Genomic DNA, 17,296 nt, shown 5'->3' on the forward strand with positions numbered 1-17,296 from the left:
CAATTCTATTCATTCTATTTCTACTTGCAACATTCAGAGAACTTCATGTTCCTGAGTTTCACTTCCCATCCCCATTTCTTCTCTGACTCATCAAGTCCCACAGTCTTTGAAAACTGCAAAATCATTGGCTGAGCTTTGCGCCACTCAAACAGTCCTGCACCAGTCATCAAGCTTCAAATCTCTTCTTCAGCTCAGACACCTTGACAGGGAGCGGGTCTTCCTGCGCAGTGGTGTTCCCCCCTGGTTCTAATTGGTTATTTATAGGCGTAGTCAGGACAGGGGTGGCTATGCCAGGTCCAGCTCTGTCATTCGGTGAGACCTGGGTGTTGTTGGGTTCCTGAGGGCAGCTCTTCTGTATAGTGTCCCAGGTCCGAGGTGTGTTGCTGGGCTTACTGGGTTTAGGCGAGCCCCTGGTCTGGGCCTTCCCATGGAGGGTTTGCACGGAGGCTGGTGACTGGAACCGTGCTACAGCAGATAGAGCACTGGGAGAAAGGGGTGTGGGTCCCACCTCTATTTCCTCCCCCTTTTCTTCTCTTTCTAGCTGACCCAGGGGTTGTTTAGGAGCTGTGCCGTTCTCAGGCCCAGGAAAAGCAGTGGTTTTGGGGGTGAGTCTGTCCCCTTCTCCCTGGTTGTCCTCCACTGCCCCGGCCCTAGACTCAGCACCTGGCCTTGGGCCTCTGTTCCTGGGTAATTCTCCTGGTGTCTTGGGGCCTCTCTCCTGCACCTGCCCCTGGTTCTCCTCTTCTTGTTGGTCTTTACCTCTGTCATTCTGCATCTTCTCTCTCTCTTTCTCTCCCTCCACTTCTTTCCCCTTCCCCTTCTCACCCACACATTCAGACTGAATCTCTGGCTCCATAGTGATGTCTTCATCCCTCTTCCTCTCCTCCATCTGTTGATCATCCTGCCCTCCTTGCCTCAGAACATTCCATCTCTCCATCCCAACCTCTTTCCTCTCTTTAAGCTCCTCTGCCTCCACCAACCCCCTTTCCATCTCTTCCTCTCTCCTTCCCTCTTCTATCCATTCCTTCTCTCCCCTTCCCTCCTCTCTCCTTCCCTCCTCTCTCCTTCCCTCCTCTCTCCACTCCTTCTCTCTCCATCCCTCCTCTCTCCTTCCCTCCTCTCTCCTTCCCTCCTCTCTCCACTCCTTCTCTCTCCTCCCATCCTCTCTTCTCCCTTGAGGTGTTTCTGATGCTTCCTCTGACAACGCCTGTCCCTCTCCTAGCCCATCAGAATCATCGGTCTGTTCTGGCCCCTCCCCCATGTATTGTAGCCCGTCCTCCTGGTTCCAGCTGTGCAGACTGCCACTCCCACCGATGGACACGCCTAGACTTTCCTGACTGGGAGTGGCCAGGCCCCTCTGTTGACACACAAGGGTGAGCAGATGAGATGTCTGGGATGTTTCCGAGTGTGTGTGTGTGTGTGTGTGTGTGTGTGTGTGTGTGTGTGTGTGTGTGTGTGTGTCTGTGTGTGTCAGTGTGATGTTTCCGTGTGTGTGTGTGTCCTGTCACGTGCTGTCCTCACCTGTCTGATGTAGTCAGTAGTATCAGGTCCAAACAGGTCTAAACTTCGTGTCCCGTAGAGCAGGCCGCGGTCATGGGAGCTCCGGGCACTCAGCGTGTCAAAGATCTCCCCCAGGAGGTCCATCTCCTCTGGGTCACACATACCTGAGTCTCCCCCCTCCTCCTCCTGGAGCTCTGGGTCTGCCACGGGGCCTGAGACAGCACTGATACACACATTTTGGTTCCATCACTCTCTGACTCACTCACTCATTCACTCACCCTCTCTCTCTCTCTCTCTCACTCCCTCACCCCTCTCTCACTCAACACCCTCTCTCTTCCTGTCTCTCATTCATACTCTTCTCTCTCTCTCACTCTCCTACCCCCTCTCTCTCGCTCTCTCTCTCTCTCTCTCTCTCTCTCTCTCTCTCTCACCTGTCCTGCCAGTCTTCCTCCCAGGTGTCTCTGTTCTCTTGTGTGTTCTCGTCGTCAAGGAGACAGCCTTGTTTGTTAACTGGACGACGGGGACGAGACTGACAGAACAAGACATAGGCATGACACAGCAAGACATAGCAAAATCATCACAATAGAAGAGGTTAAGTTTATGATTGGTGGGTTGAATGATCCAATCCTAGATATGTGGTGATGATTACATTCTACCTCCAGTGATTGGTCAAAAGTGTCCCCCAACCCACTCCTGTCTCAGTCTCCAGTATCTATGCTGCAATAGTCTATGTGCAGGGGGACTAGGGTCAGTCTTTTAAATCTGGTGTAATTCTCCTGTCTTATCTGGTGTCCTGTGTGAATTTAATTATGCTCCCTCTAATTCTCTCTCTTTCCCTCTCCCCCTTCCCTCCCGGAGGACCTGAGCCCTAGTATCATGCCTCAGGACTACCTGGCCTGATGTCTCCTGGCTGTCCCCAGTCCACCTGGCCGTGCTGCTGCTCCAGTTTCAACTGTTCTGCATGGAAACTCTAACCTGTTACCGCACCTGTTGTCTCGACCTCTGAATGCTCGGCTATAAATAGCCAACTGACATTTACTCCTGAGGTACTGACCTGTTGCACCCTCTACAACCACTGTGATTATTATTTGACCCTGCTGGTCATCTATGAACATCTTGAAGAACAATCTGGCCTTAAATGGCCATGTTCTGTTATAATCTCCACCAGGCACAAAAGAGGACTGACCACCCCTCAGAGCCTGGTTCCTCTCTAGGTTTCTTCCTAGGTTTCTTCCTAGGTTCCTGCCTTTCTAGGGAGTCTTTCCTAGCCACCGTGCTTCTACATCTGCATTGAGGTTTTAGGCTGGGTTTCTGTACAGCACTTTGTGACATCAGCTGATGTAAGAAGGGCTTTATAAATACATTTGATTGATGTTAGAGGCAGGTCTTACCTTCCCAAAGTGTTGTGTGATTGGTAAACGGCTCTGAAGGCAATCTGATTGTTTGCGGCGGTGTGTGTGTGTTCCGGACACGGAGTTTCCTCTCTTAAGGGAGAGAATCTCAACGTGCTCCTGCACATATATAGAGAGAGGATGAACACACACACACACACACACACACACACACACACACACACACTACAAAACAACAACAACACATACCTTGGGTGATAGAAAGTTCCTCAAGCCACGTTTGGCCTGAAAGAAAAGACAGAAAATAATTACTAGGAAACCAGATTTCACTAAGGGAGCACAAACACACACAAACACACACACACACACACACACGCACGCACACACACACACACACACACTACGCACTTACCGACTTGTACATGTGAGTCTTAGACTTGACGTTAAGGATGAGAGCTCCTCCCCCTTTCTACCAACAGAGCAAAATAATCAGACAGACCAATCAGAACACCTCAGACATTATTTAACCAATAGCAAGTAAGTGTACGAGATGTGTGTTGTGTAAATGACAGAACACTGTAAGTTGTTACCTTCAGGTTGCCCACCAGTTGATGATAGGCTTTGGTGCTTCCTGAGAGAGAGAGTGAGAGACAGAGAGAGATATTACTTGTTCAGCAGTCTTATGGGGTATAAAGCTGTGAAGGAGCCTTTTGGTCCTAGACTTGGTGGTCTGGTACCGTTTGTTATGCAGTAGCAGAGAGGACAGTCTATGACTTGGGTGACTGGAGTCTTTGACAATTTTTGGGGCCTTCGGTACTGAGTCAATATGCGGGGGTGCAGGTCAGTCGAGGTACTTTGTAAAGTGACTGCATAGCCTTCCTTTGACACCGCCTAGTATATAAGTCCTGGATGTCAGGAAGCTTGGCCCCAGTGATGTACTGGGCCATACGCACTACCCTCTGTAGCGCCTTACGATCAGATGCTGAGCAGTTGCCATACCAGGCGGTGATGCAACCGGTCAGGATGCTCTCGATGGTGCAGCTGTAAAACGTTTTGAGGATCTGGGGACCCATGCCAAATCTTTTCAGTCTCCTGAGGGGGGAAAAGGTGTTGTCTTCCCCTCTTCACAAATGTCTTGGTGTGTTTGGACTATGATAATTCATTGGTGATGTGGACACCAAGGAACTCGAAACTCTCGACTCGCTCCACTTCATCGCCGTCAATGTTAATGGTGGCCTTTTTGGCCCTCCCTTTCCTATAGTCCACGATTAGCTCCTTTGTCACACTGCCAGGTCTCTGACCTCCTCCCTATAGGCTGTCTCGTTGTTGTCGGTGATCAGGCCTACCACTGTTGTGTCGTCAGCAAACTTAATGATGGTGTTGGAGTTGTGTTTGGCCACGCAGTCATGGGTGAACAGGGAGTACAGGAGGGGACTAAGCACGCACACTTGAGGATCCCCCGTGTTGAGGATCAGCATGGCAGATTTGTCGTTGCCTACCCTTACCTCCCTGGGGGCGGCCCTTCAGAAAGTCCTGGATCCAGTTGCAGAGGGAGGTGTTTAGTCCCAGGGTCCTTAGCTTAGTGATGAGCTTCGTGGGCACTATGGTGTTGAACTCTGAGCTGTAGTCAATGAACAGCGTTCTCACGTAGGTGTTCCTTTTGTCCAGGTGGGAAAGGCCAGTGTGGAGTGCGATTGAGATTGTGTCATCTGTGGATCTTGCGGGGGCGATATTGGAATTGGAATGGGTCTAGGGTTTCTGGCATGATGGTGTTGATGTGACCCATGACCAGCCTTTCAGAAAATCGTCATGGCAACCGACGTGAGCGCTACGGCGGTATAATCATTTAGGCAGGTTACCTCGCTTTCTTGGGCACAGAGACTATGGTGTTCTGCTTGAAACATGTAGGTATTACAGACTCGGCCAGGGAGAGGTTGAACAAATCAGTGAAGACGCTTGCCAGTTGGTCCTCACATGCTTTGAATACATGTCCTGGTAATCCGTCTGGCCACGTGGCTTTGTAAATGTTGACCTGTTTAAAGGTCTTGCTCACATCGACTACGTAGAGCGTGATCACACAGTCGTCAGCTGGTGCTCTCATGCATGCTCTAGTGTTGTTTGCCTCAAAGCGAGAGCGTAAAAGGCATTTAGCTCGTCTGATAGGCTCGCGTCACTGGGCAGCTCGCGGCTGGGTTTCCCTTTGTAGTCCGTAAAGGTTTTGAAGCCCTGCCACATCAGACGACCGTCAGAGCCGGTAGAGTAGGATTCACTTTTAGCCCTGTATTGATGCTTTGCCTGTCTGAGGGCAGAGCAGCATTTCTTATAAGCGTCCAGATTAGTGTCCTGCTCCTTGAAAGCGGCAGCTCTAGCCTTTAGCTCGGTGTTGATGTTGCCTGTAATCCATGGCTTCTGGTTGGGATATTTACATACTGTCACTGTGGGGACGTCGTCGATGCACTAATTGATATAGCTGGTGACTGAGGTGGTGTACTCCTCAATGCCATTAGATGAATCCCGGAACATATTCCAGTCTGTGCTAGCAAAACAGTCCTGTAGCTTAGCATCCGCGTCATCTGAACACTTCCGTATTGAGAGAGTCACTGGTGCTTCCTGATTTATTTTCCGCTTGTTAGGAAGGAATCAGGAGGATAGAACTCTGGTCAGATTTGCCAAATGGAGGGCGAGGGAGAGCTTTGTATGTGTCTCTGTGTGTGAAGTAAAGGTGGTCTAGAGTTCAATTATTTTTTTTAATCCTCTGGTTGCACATGTGACACACTGGTAGAAATGAGTTAAAACAGATTTTAGTTTGCCTGCAGTAAAGTCCCCGGCCACTAGGAGCGCCACTTCTGGATGAGCATTTTCTTGTTTGCTTATGGCCTTATACAGCATGTTGAGTGTGGTCTTAGTGCCAGCATCGGTCTGTGGTGGTAAATAGACAGCTAAGGATAATATAGATGAAAACTAGTGGTGTGGGGGCTGTGCTTTGGCAAAGTGGGTGGGGTTATATCTTTCCTGTTTGGCCCCGTCCGGGGGTGTCATCGGAAGGGGCCACAGTGTCTCCTGACCCCTCCTGTCTCAGCCTCCAGTATTTATGCTGCAGTAGTTTATGTGTCGGGGGGCTAGGGTCAGTTTGTTATATCTGGAGTATTTCTCCTGTCCTATCCGGTGTTCTGTGTAAATTTAAGTGTGCGTTCTCTAATTCTCTCTTTCTTTCTCTCTCTCGGAGGGCCTGAGCCCTAGGACCATGCCCCAGGACTACCTGACATGATGACTCCTTGCTGTCCCCAGTCCACCTCCAGTTTCAACTGTTCTGCCTGTGATTATCATTATTTGTCCATGCTGGTCATTTATGAACATTTGAACATCTTGGCCATGTTCTGTTATAATCTCCACCCGGCACAGCCAGAAGAGGACTGGCCACCCCACATAGCCTGGTTCCTCTCTAGGTTTCTTCCTAGGTTTTGGCCTTTCTAGGGAGTTTTTCCTAGCCACCGTGCTTCTACACCTGAATTGCTTGCTGTTTGGGGTTTTAGGCTGGGTTTCTGTACAGCACTTTGAGATATCAGCTGATGTACGAAGGGCTATATAAATACATTTGATTTGATTTGATTTTGATTTGAACTAGATTGTTTGGCCAGCATCGGTTTGTGAGGACTTAGACAGACAGACAGACAGACAGACAGACAGACACTCAGACACACACACACACACACACACACACACACACACACCTGCTTCTGCTGTTCCACACTGTAGCATCTCTTGTTCAAACAGGTCGTCTGGCTCTATCCCTCTGTTCAGCAGCTCCAGACGTCCATCAATAAACTGAAAACCAAAACCCAGTTAATGAACTGCTTTGTTAGTATATCATAGGGACTCCTATTCAACCCTGAGAAGATCATTCTACTGAATATCAATATGTTTCTAATAATAAACCTAGAACAGTTTGTTCTGTAATCCTGACAAAGACATAATAGTTGGATTGTTGTGACAATGAACACATAAGGAAGTGGAGCTATATTGCAGAATGTGGATTATTGTAGAATGTGGATTATTGTAGAATGTGGATTATTGCAGATTGTGGATTATTGCAGAATGTGGATTATTCTCTATTGCTGATGGTCAGACACCCAGACTACAAAAGACATTTTGATGTTTGTATGTTGACTAGTTTTTCTTGTTTGTTTTACACCACCATACTACGAGGACATTTGCTATCCACATGTGTGTGTGTGCTACTTGTTCTCATGTTTGTTTTGTTATGGCATCCCCAGAACAACAGAGGGCAGCGTTCTGTCTTGAGATGAACTCACCTGTTGGAAGAGCTGCAGGAGGAGGAGGGCACTCATTCTGACACACACACACACACACACACACACACGCACACGCACACGCACACACACACAGGTACCTGTTTGAAGAGCTGCAGATGGACAGCACTCTGTAGGAACTGTCTCATACTGGGAGACCTGTGGTCCAGGAAAACCTCCTCACAGAACATGATCTGACCATTCTACAGAGAGAGATGGGGGAGGGAGGGAGAGAGAGAGAGTTGGTGAAGAGAAGACACTTTATTGAAACAGGTGTCTGTATATACAGTAGTATAGAGTATTCTACAGTATTATTGCATACAGAGTAAAAAGCATCTTCACATTATTATATTTTAATGTTATGTATTCTAACGGCATTCCCAGAGTATTCCAGAGCATTATTGTTCTAACGATGTACCCAGAGTATTCCAGAGTATTATTGTTCTAACGATGTACCCAGAGTATTCCAGAGCATTATTGTTCTAACGATGTACCCAGAGTATTCCAGAGCATTATTGTTCTAACGATGTACCCAGAGTATTCCAGAGTATTATTGTTCTAACGATGTACCCAGAGTATTCCAGAGCATTATTGTTCTAACGATGTACCCAGAGTATTCCAGAGCATTATTGTTCTAACCGGGTTCCCAGAGTATTCCAGAGCATTATTGTTCTAACGACGTACCCAGAGTATTCCAGAGCATTATTGTTCTAACGAAGTACCCAGAGTATTCCAGAGCATTATTGTTCTAACGATGTACCCAGAGTATTCCAGAGCATTATAGTTCTAACCGGGTTCCCAGAGTATTCCAGAGCATTATTGTTCTAACGATGTACCCAGAGTATTCCAGAGTATTGTTGTTCTAACCGTGTTCCCAGAGCATTCCAGAGTAGTATTGTTCTAACCGTGTTCCCAGAGTATTCCAGAGTATTATTGTTCTAACCGTGTTCCCAGAGTATTCCAGAGTATTATTGTTCTAACCGTGTTCCCAGAGTATTATTGTTCTAACCGTGTTCCCAGAGTATTCCAGAGTATTATTGTTCTAACCGTGTTCCCAGAGCATTCCAGAGTAGTATTGTTCTAACCGTGTTCCCAGAGCATTCCAGAGTATTATTGTTCTAACCGTGTTCCCAGAGTATTCCAGAGTATTATTGTTCTAACCGTGTTCCCAGAGTATTCCAGAGTATTATTGTTCTAACCGTGTTCCCAGAGTATTCCAGACTATTATTGTTCTAACCGTGTTCCCAGAGTATTCCAGAGTATTATTGTTCTAAACGGGTTCCCAGAGTATTCCAGAGTATTATTGTTCTAACCGTGTTCCCAGAGTATTATTGTTCTAACCGTGTTCCCAGAGTATTCCAGAGTATTATTGTTCTAACCGTGTTCCCAGAGTATTCCAGAGTAGTATTGTTCTAACCGTGTTCCCAGAGCATTCCAGAGTATTATTGTTCTAACCGTGTTCCCAGAGTATTCCAGAGTATTATTGTTCTAACCGTGTTCCCAGAGTATTCCAGAGTATTATTGTTCTAACCGTGTTCCCAGAGTATTCCAGAGTATTATTGTTCTAACCGTGTTCCCAGAGTATTACAGAGTATTATTGTTCTAACCGTGTTCCCAGAGTATTCCAGAGTATTATTGTTCTAAACGGGTTCCCAGAGTATTCCAGAGTATTATTGTTCCAACCGTGTTCCCAGAGTATTATTGTTCTAACCGTGGTCCCAGAGTATTATTGTTCTAACTGTGTTTCCAGAGTATTATTGTTCTAACCGTGTTTCCAGAATATTCCAGAGTATTATTGTTCTAACCGTGTTCCCAGAATATTCCAGAGTATTATTGTTCTAACCGTGTTTCCCTTCAGAGCGTCTCCATATCCTCCAAACAGCAGAGCCTGAGCCCTGAGGAAGGCCTTGGCCACGCCCACACCTGCTGACGCTGCCTGACGTTTCAGACACAACTTCAGACCTGATACCTGGCACACACACACACACACACACACACACACACACACACGTTGTTACATAGACACATTGTTACACAGACACATGCAAGTCCACATGCAAGTTACACACACACACACACACATCTAAAGTTGCTTACTTGCTCAAATGCACAGATTCGTGAAAGCAGGCATGCAAACACACACACACACACACACACACACACACACACACACACACACACACACACACACACACACACACACACACACACACACACACACATTACCACATCTGCTGGTATCTTCTTCAGGTCTTCGAAGGGAGACTCTATAGTGTTGGTGTCTACATTCAGAATCACCACGTCCTCTAACCCCCGGCTTCTCACTCTCTGGATCAATACATCAACACATCAATCAATACATCAATCAATACATCAATACATCAACACATTAATCAATACATCAATCAATACATCAATACATCAATCAACTAATCAATCAATCAGTCAGTCAACAAACCAACCAATCAACTAATCAATCAGTCACTCAACAAACCAACCAATCAACTAATCAATCAATCAATCAGTCAGTCAACAAACCAACCAATCAACTAATCAATCAGTCACTCAACAAACCAACCAATCAACTAATAAATCAATCAATCAATCAGTCAGTCAACAAACCAACCAATCAACTAATCAATGTCAGTCAACAAACTAACCAATCAACTAATCAATCAGTCACTCAACAAACCAACCAATCAACTAATCAATCAGTCACTCAACAAACCAACCAATCAACTAATCAATCAGTCAGTCAACAAACTAACCAATCAACTAATCAATCAGTCAGTCAACCAACCAACCAATCAACTAATCAATCAGTCAGTAAGTCCATCAATCAGTAAATCGATCAATCCCAAAAACAGCCTGTCCATCCGTCTGTCCATCACTCAGTTATTATCCGATGTGGTCTAACAGTATACTGTATGATTCATACTGCCCTGCAGGTCCTGGCTGCTTGTCAGAGGGATGAAACACCATTAGATCCTTATGGAAACCATGGAGACGCTGTAGTTACTGTACCTCTGTCAGACTGGAGTGGACTCCTATGAGGAAGGGCATCGGAGCACTGAGAGACAGACAGACAGAGAGAGAGAGGTTGAGTGCTTTAACATATACATATCTGTGTGTGTGTGTGTGTGTGTGTGTGTGTGTGTTTTCTCTCTCTCTGACCAGCAGTAGTCCAGTAGGTGTGGGGGCAGGACAGGTATGAAGATGTGTTGCCAGTACATGGGGTAGAGCACAGCACTGAGGGCATGAACACACGCTGTCAACTGGAGTGGAGAGACGGGGAGAGACAGAGGGGGGAGAGAGAGGGAGGAGAGAGAGAGGTGGGAGGGAGAGACAGAAGGGGTCGAGAGAGGGAGGGAGAGAGGGAGGAGAGAGAGAGGTGGGAGGGAGGGAGAGAGACAGGTGGGAGGGAGGGAGCCCAATCAGAACAGCATACATTTATGTTAGAAATTACGGAAAGCAACTTTTGAGAAAGAGTTGAATAAAGTTTTGTGAGTTGTTGAGGTATAGTGTGTGTGTGTGTGTGTGTGTATCCTCACTGTGCTGAGTTTGCTGGAGAGGATGAGGATGCGTCTCTCAAACAACATACTGGCATAGAGCTGGAGGAGGTTAGACACATCTACCGCTACCACCAACTCTGTCAGGTTCCTCTGTAGCACACACACACACACACACACACACACACACACACACACACACACACACACACACACACACACACACAGTATTAAAACAATAGGTACCACTTAACTTAAAGCATTCAGGTCCCGCTGTACTGTAAGACCTGTCGTAACCATGGAGACACTTTATAATGTCTCATCTTCCTGTAGTGATCGCTCTGTCAATGTTAAGACAGGGGTCATCTATGAGGTGTATAATATAATCAATGTCAAGACACTGGTTATCTATGAGATGTATAATCAACGTCAAGACAGGGGTCATCTATGAGATGTATAATCAATGTTAAGACAGGGGTCATCTATGAGGTGTAAAATATAATCAATGTCAAGACACTGGTTATCTATGAGATGTATAATCAATGTTAAGACACGGGTTATCTATGAGATGTATAGTATAATCAATGTCAAGACAGGGGTCATCTATGAGATGTATAATCAATGTCAAGACAGGGGTCATCTATGAGATGTATAGTATAATCAATGTTAAGACACTGGTCATCTATGAGATGTATAGTATAATCAATGTCAAGACGGGTCATCTATGAGATGTATAATCAATGTTAAGACAGGGGTCATCTATGAGATGTATAATCAATGTTAAGACACTGGTCATCTATGAGATGTATAGTATAATCAATGTTAAGACAGGGGTCATCTATGAGATCTATAGTATAACCAATGTTAAGACACTGGTTATCTATGAGATGTATAGTATAATCAATGTCAAGACAGGGGTCATCTATGAGATGTTTAGTCAATGTTAAGACAGGGGTCATCTATGAGATGTTTAATCAATGTTAAGACAGGGGTCATCTATGAGATGTATAGTATAATCAATGTCAAGACGGGTCATCTATGAGATGTTTAATCAATGTTAAGACAGGGGTCATCTATGAGATGTTTAATCAATGTTAAGACAGGGGTCATCTATGAGATGTATAGTATAATCAACGTCAAGACAGGGGTCATCTATGAGATGTATAGTATAATCAATGTTAAGACAGGGGTCATCTATGAGATGTTTAATCAATGTTAAGACAGAGGTCATCTATGAGATGTATAGTATAATCAATGTCAAGACAGGGGTCATCTATGAGATGTATAATCAATGTTAAGACAGGGGACATCTATGAGATGTATAATCAATGTTAAGACACTGGTCATCTATGAGATGTATAGTATAATCAATGTTAAGACAGGGGTCATCTATGAGATGTATAGTATAATCAATGTCAAGACAGGGGTCATCTATGAGATGTATAATCAATGTTAAGACACGGGTTATCTATGAGATGTATAATCAATGTTAAGACAGGGGTCATCTATGAGATGTATAGTATAATCAATGTTAAGACAGGGGTCATCTATGAGATGTTTAATCAATGTTAAGACAGAGGTCATCTATGAGATGTTTAATCAATGTTAAGACAGGGGTCATCTATGAGATGTATAGTATAATCAATGTTAAGACACTGGTCATCTATGAGATGTATAGTATAATCAATGTTAAGACAGGGGTCATCTATGAGATGTATAATCAATGTTAAGACAGGGGTCATCTATGAGATGTATAGTATAATCAATGTTAAGACACTGGTCATCTATGAGATGTATAATCAATGTCAAGATGTATATACTATCGCTGGAAACTGACTAATTGCCTTGAGCATATTTTAGTATATTTGTACTCATATAAGTAGCCTAGCAACAGTAAAGAATGTGTTCTGAGTCAGATGGAATGATCTACAGTATGTGTAAAGGGGGCCAGTCTCTAAACAGGATCTTTCCATAACGGTGAGGTAGGAGGCATGTGTTAGAGCTAATAGATTGTAAACTACTGCCCTGTAGCACTGTCTTATAGCTGTTCTATGTCATTATATTATCTCTGTATGTTATAACTTCACTGTTCTATATCATTATATTCTCTCTGTATGTTATAGCTTCACTGTTCTACATCATTATACAGTATCATCTCTGTATGTTATAGCTTCACTGTTCTATATCATTATATTATCTCTGTTTGTTATAGCTTCACTGTTCTATATCATTATATTATCTCTGTATGTTATAACTTCAATTTTACAGTTCATTATATTATCTCTGTTTGTGATAACTTCACTTTTATAGTTCATTATATTATCTCTATATGTTATGCATCGTTATATCCACTTGACTGTGAATAGATTGCTTATTCTCAGAAATAGCTCTTTGTGTCTGAGAAGGATAATTATCTGGTGGACTGTGGCAGGCTGCCAGAATGTGCACTCCCTCATCTCAAAGCCTCTCCTGACTGATAAGAAGTGGACTGTGGCAGGCTGCCAGAATGTGCACTCCCTAGTCTCAAAGCCTCTCCTGACTGATAAGAAGTGGACTGTGGCAGGCTGCCAGAATGTGCACTCCCTCATCTCAAAGCCTCTCCTGACTGATAAGAAGTGGACTGTGGCAGGCTGCCAGAATGTGCACTCCCTCATCTCAAAGCCTCTCCTGACTGATAAGAAGTGGACTGTGGCAGGCTGCCAGAATGTGCACTCCCTCATCTCAAAGCCTCTCCTGACTGATAAGAAGTGGACTGTGGCAGGCTGCCAGAATGTGCACTCCCTCATCTCAAAGCCTCTCCTGACTGATAAGAAGTGGACTGTGGCAGGCTGCCAGAATGTGCACTCCCTAGTCTCAAAGCCTCTCCTGACTGATAAGAAGTGGACTGTGGCAGGCTGCCAGAATGTGCACTCCCTCATCTCAAAGCCTCTCCTGACTGATAAGAAGTGGACTGTGGCAGGCTGCCAGAATGTGCACTCCCTCATCTCAAAGCCTCTCCTGACTGATAAGAAGTGGACTGTGGCAGGCTGCCAGAATGTGCACTCCCTAGTCTCAAAGCCTGATAAGAAGACAGGGAGGTGGGTGGAGGAGAACCGAAGGTTCTGGACTCAAGCTGGGACAATAACCCCACCTGCCTAACAATTAATTGTTTTTCGACACAGGAGGGGGGTCTGTTTGGGAAGAGGGGGGGCGGGTGGTTAGTCAGAGGTTGTAAATATATGTGATTGTGACGTCATATCTTCTCTTTGCAGCTGTACGACCCAGTGTGGTGAATACATCTGTACGACCTAGTGTGGTGAATACATCTGTACGACCCAGTGTGGTGAATACATCTGTACGACCCAGTGTGATGAATACATCTGTACGACCCAGTGTGGTGAATACATCTGTACGACCTAGTGTGGTGAATACATCTGTACGACCCAGTGTGATGAATACATCTGTACGACCCAGTGTGGTGAATACATCTAACATCTGTACGACCCAGTGTGGTGAATACATCTGTACCACCCAGTGTGGTGAATACATCTGTACCACCCAGTGTGGTGAATACATCTGTACCACCCAGTGTGGAGAATAAAACAGCATTAATCGCTCTTCTGAGTTTGACTTGAATTTGTAGCAGAACTTAGAACCAAACACTATTATCAATGTACCAACAGCAGTAGCATTATGGTTCAGATACACTGTAGATCAAACTCATTCCATGGAGGGCCTCGTGTCTACTGGATTATGGGTTTTCCTTTCAATTAAGACCGAGACAAGCAGGTGGGGGGAGTTTCTTACTAATTAAGGACCTTACTTCATCAATCAAGTTCAAGGTAGGAGAAATAAACAGCAGACTCTCAGCCCTCCATGGAATGAATTTGACACGTGGATGATTACAACAGTGTATTATAGTGACAGCCAACTAACACTGTCAGGGATGGAGGGGAGCCCTCTGGGGTCAGGGTTAGGTTTAGGATCAGGATCAGTGTTAGTGTCAGGGTCAGGGTTAGGGTCAGGGTTAGGGTCAGGGTTAATGTATTACAGTGACAGCAGACTCACACTCTCAGGGATGGAAGGGAGTCCTCTGGGGTCTGGAGCGATGAAGTACGGGACCTGGGGAAGAAGGGAACAGGTAGCAGTTAGTTTCCATCCCAAATGGCACCCTATTCCATAGGTGTACTATTTTTGACCATGGAACATAGGGCTCTATGCAGGGAATAGGATGCCATTTGAGTTACAGTCCTAGTCAGAAAGAACAACATCTGGGTGTATGTTAGTACTGGTAGACCCATCATGATCCTGTTATCAGGTCTGGTTCTGAGAGATGATCTTGAGAGAACCAGGGTTCACCGAGTGTCCAGGTGATTTAGATTTTTAATTTGTCTAGTTTTAGGTGTTAACTATGTCTTGGTTTAGTGGTAGATCAGGTTATAGGTGTTAATCCAGACCAGGTTATAGGTGTTAATCCAGACCAGGTTATAGGTTATAGGTGTTAATCCAGACCAGGTTATAGGTTCTAGGTGTTAATCCAGACCAGGTTATAGGTGTTAATCCAGACTAGGTTATAGGTTATAGGTGTTAATCCAGAGCAGGTTATAGGTGTTAATCCAAACCAGATTATAGGTTATAGGTGCTAATCCAGACCAGGTTATAGGTTATAGGTATTAATCCAGACCAGGTTATAGGTGTTAATCCAGACCAGGTTATAGGTGTTAATCCAAACCAGGTTAAAGGTTATAGGTGCTAATCCAGACCAGGTTTTAGGTTATAGGTGTTCATCCAGACCAGGTTATAGGTTATAGGTGATAATCCAGACCAGGTTATAGGTTATAGGTGTTAATCCAGACCAGGTTATAGGTTATAGGTAATAATCCAAACCAGGTTATAGGTGTTAATCTAGACCAGGTTTTAGGTTATAGGTGCTAATCCAGACCAGGTTATAGGTTATAGGTGTTAATCCAGACCAGGTTATAGGTTATAGGTGCTAATTCAGACCAGGTTATAGGTTATAGGTGTTAATCCAGACCAGGTTATAGGTTATATGTAATAATCCAAACCAGGTTATAGGTGTTAATCCAGACCAGGTTATAGGTTATAGGTGCTAATCCAGACCAGGTTTTAGTTTCTAGGTGTTAATCCAGACCAGGTTATAGGTTCTAGGTGTTAATCCAGAACAGGTTATAGGTTCTAGGTGTTAATCCAAACCAGGTTATAGGTTCTAGGTGCTAATCCAAACCAGGTTTTAGGTTATAGGTGTTAATCCAGACCAGGTTTTAGGTTCTAGGTGTTAATCTAGACCAGGTTCTAGGTGTTAATCCAGACCAGGTTCTAGGTGTTAATCCAGACCAGGTTTTAGGTTCTAGGTGTTAATCCAGACCAGGTTATAGGTTATCGGTGTTAATCCAGATCAGGTTTTAGGTTCTAAGTGTTATGACGGACCAGGTTTTAGTTTCTAGGTGTTAATCCAGACCAGGTTTTAGGTGTTAATCCAGACCAGGTTCTAGGTGTTAATCCAGACCAGGTTTTAGGTGTTAATCCAGACCAGGTTTTAGGTTATAGGTGTTAATCCAGACCAGGTTTTAGGTTCTAGGTGTTAATCCAGATCAGGTTTTAGGTTCTAGGTGTTAGTGCAGCAGACCGGTTTTAAGGTTCCAGTGGGTGTTAGTCCAGACCAGGTTTTAGGTTCTAAGTGTTATGATGGACCAGGTTTTAGTTTCTAGCTGTTAGCCCAAACTAATATTTAGGTTCTAGGTGTTAGTCCAGACAGGGATTTAGGTTCTAGGTGTTAAAACAGACCAGGTTTTAGGTACTAAGTGTTAGTCCGGACCAGGCTTTAGGTTCTAGGTGTTAGTCCAGACCTAGCAGGGTTCCAGGACTCACCCCTTCCTGCCCCTTCCCCGGGGTGAGGGGGGCATGTCCAGGAGGGCGGGGCATCTCTGTCCTGACCAATAGCTTCTCTCCCTCAGAGAGAAACACAACACACTACCACACAGCCCAGAAAACCCCTCTGTCTAATAACAAATCCACACGATACACTACAACACAGAAAACAGTTTAAATGACAACCGCCTGAGGTAATATGATTGTGTTTCCTGTATAATGGGTTGGAATTGGAATTTACACTTGGAATTAGAATTGATGGGACAGTTGTGATGAATAGACTAGTTGAGGCTTACCAGCTGCAGAGTGACAGAGCCGACAGCCACTGGCAGGGGATGTGTGTAGAGGGCGCCCAGCAGTTCTCGCATCTCATTGGTCTGTTGAGAAGCAAGCGATACTCGTGAAACACTATTGAAATACTTTTGAAACACTAATGAAATACTTATGAAATACTAATTAAATGCTTATGAAATACTAATTAAATGCTTATGAAATACTAATTAAATTGACTTGACAAATAAAAGCCAGGAAAATGTGTGAAGGAACTTGACTGTAAAGAACTGTAGACACAATACAGTCCAGGATGAAGCAGGGGGTGTCAAACTCATCCAATGAAAACCATTACGATGTTTTATTGTCCCACACCAGGTAGGTGCAGTGACGTGTTGTTTTACTCCGTAATAGTAGTGCAGCGCCCCTGGAGCAAACGAGGGTTAAGTGTCTTGTTCAAGGCCACATCGACAGATTGTTCACCTTG

At 44.7% G+C, this 17,296-nt stretch overlaps 1 protein-coding gene across 1 annotated transcript in view; it reads right to left on the minus strand.

Moving 5' to 3' along the window:
* Positions 1-1,102: 1,102 nt before the first annotated feature.
* Positions 1,103-17,296, minus strand: part of LOC110510582 (DENN domain-containing protein 1B-like) — a gene marked incomplete at its 3' end in the record, with an annotated part of 23,264 nt that continues 7,070 nt past the window's right edge. The window contains exons 7-23 of the mRNA XM_036939922.1: positions 16,836-16,916; positions 16,540-16,620; positions 14,719-14,772; positions 10,714-10,824; positions 10,337-10,437; positions 10,187-10,232; positions 9,389-9,490; positions 9,006-9,131; positions 7,264-7,365; positions 6,584-6,677; positions 3,443-3,483; positions 3,265-3,321; positions 3,102-3,137; positions 2,892-3,011; positions 1,932-2,029; positions 1,522-1,723; positions 1,103-1,357 (exon numbers count right to left, since the gene is read on the minus strand). Coding sequence (XP_036795817.1) covers positions 1,103-1,357; positions 1,522-1,723; positions 1,932-2,029; positions 2,892-3,011; positions 3,102-3,137; positions 3,265-3,321; positions 3,443-3,483; positions 6,584-6,677; positions 7,264-7,365; positions 9,006-9,131; positions 9,389-9,490; positions 10,187-10,232; positions 10,337-10,437; positions 10,714-10,824; positions 14,719-14,772; positions 16,540-16,620; positions 16,836-16,916 — 1,707 coding nt within the window. The remainder of the gene's footprint in view (positions 1,358-1,521; positions 1,724-1,931; positions 2,030-2,891; positions 3,012-3,101; positions 3,138-3,264; positions 3,322-3,442; positions 3,484-6,583; positions 6,678-7,263; positions 7,366-9,005; positions 9,132-9,388; positions 9,491-10,186; positions 10,233-10,336; positions 10,438-10,713; positions 10,825-14,718; positions 14,773-16,539; positions 16,621-16,835; positions 16,917-17,296) is intronic.

Source organism: Oncorhynchus mykiss, chromosome 13 (genome assembly GCF_013265735.2).
Source record: "Oncorhynchus mykiss isolate Arlee chromosome 13, USDA_OmykA_1.1, whole genome shotgun sequence".
Taxonomy (NCBI): Eukaryota; Metazoa; Chordata; class Actinopteri; order Salmoniformes; family Salmonidae; genus Oncorhynchus; species Oncorhynchus mykiss.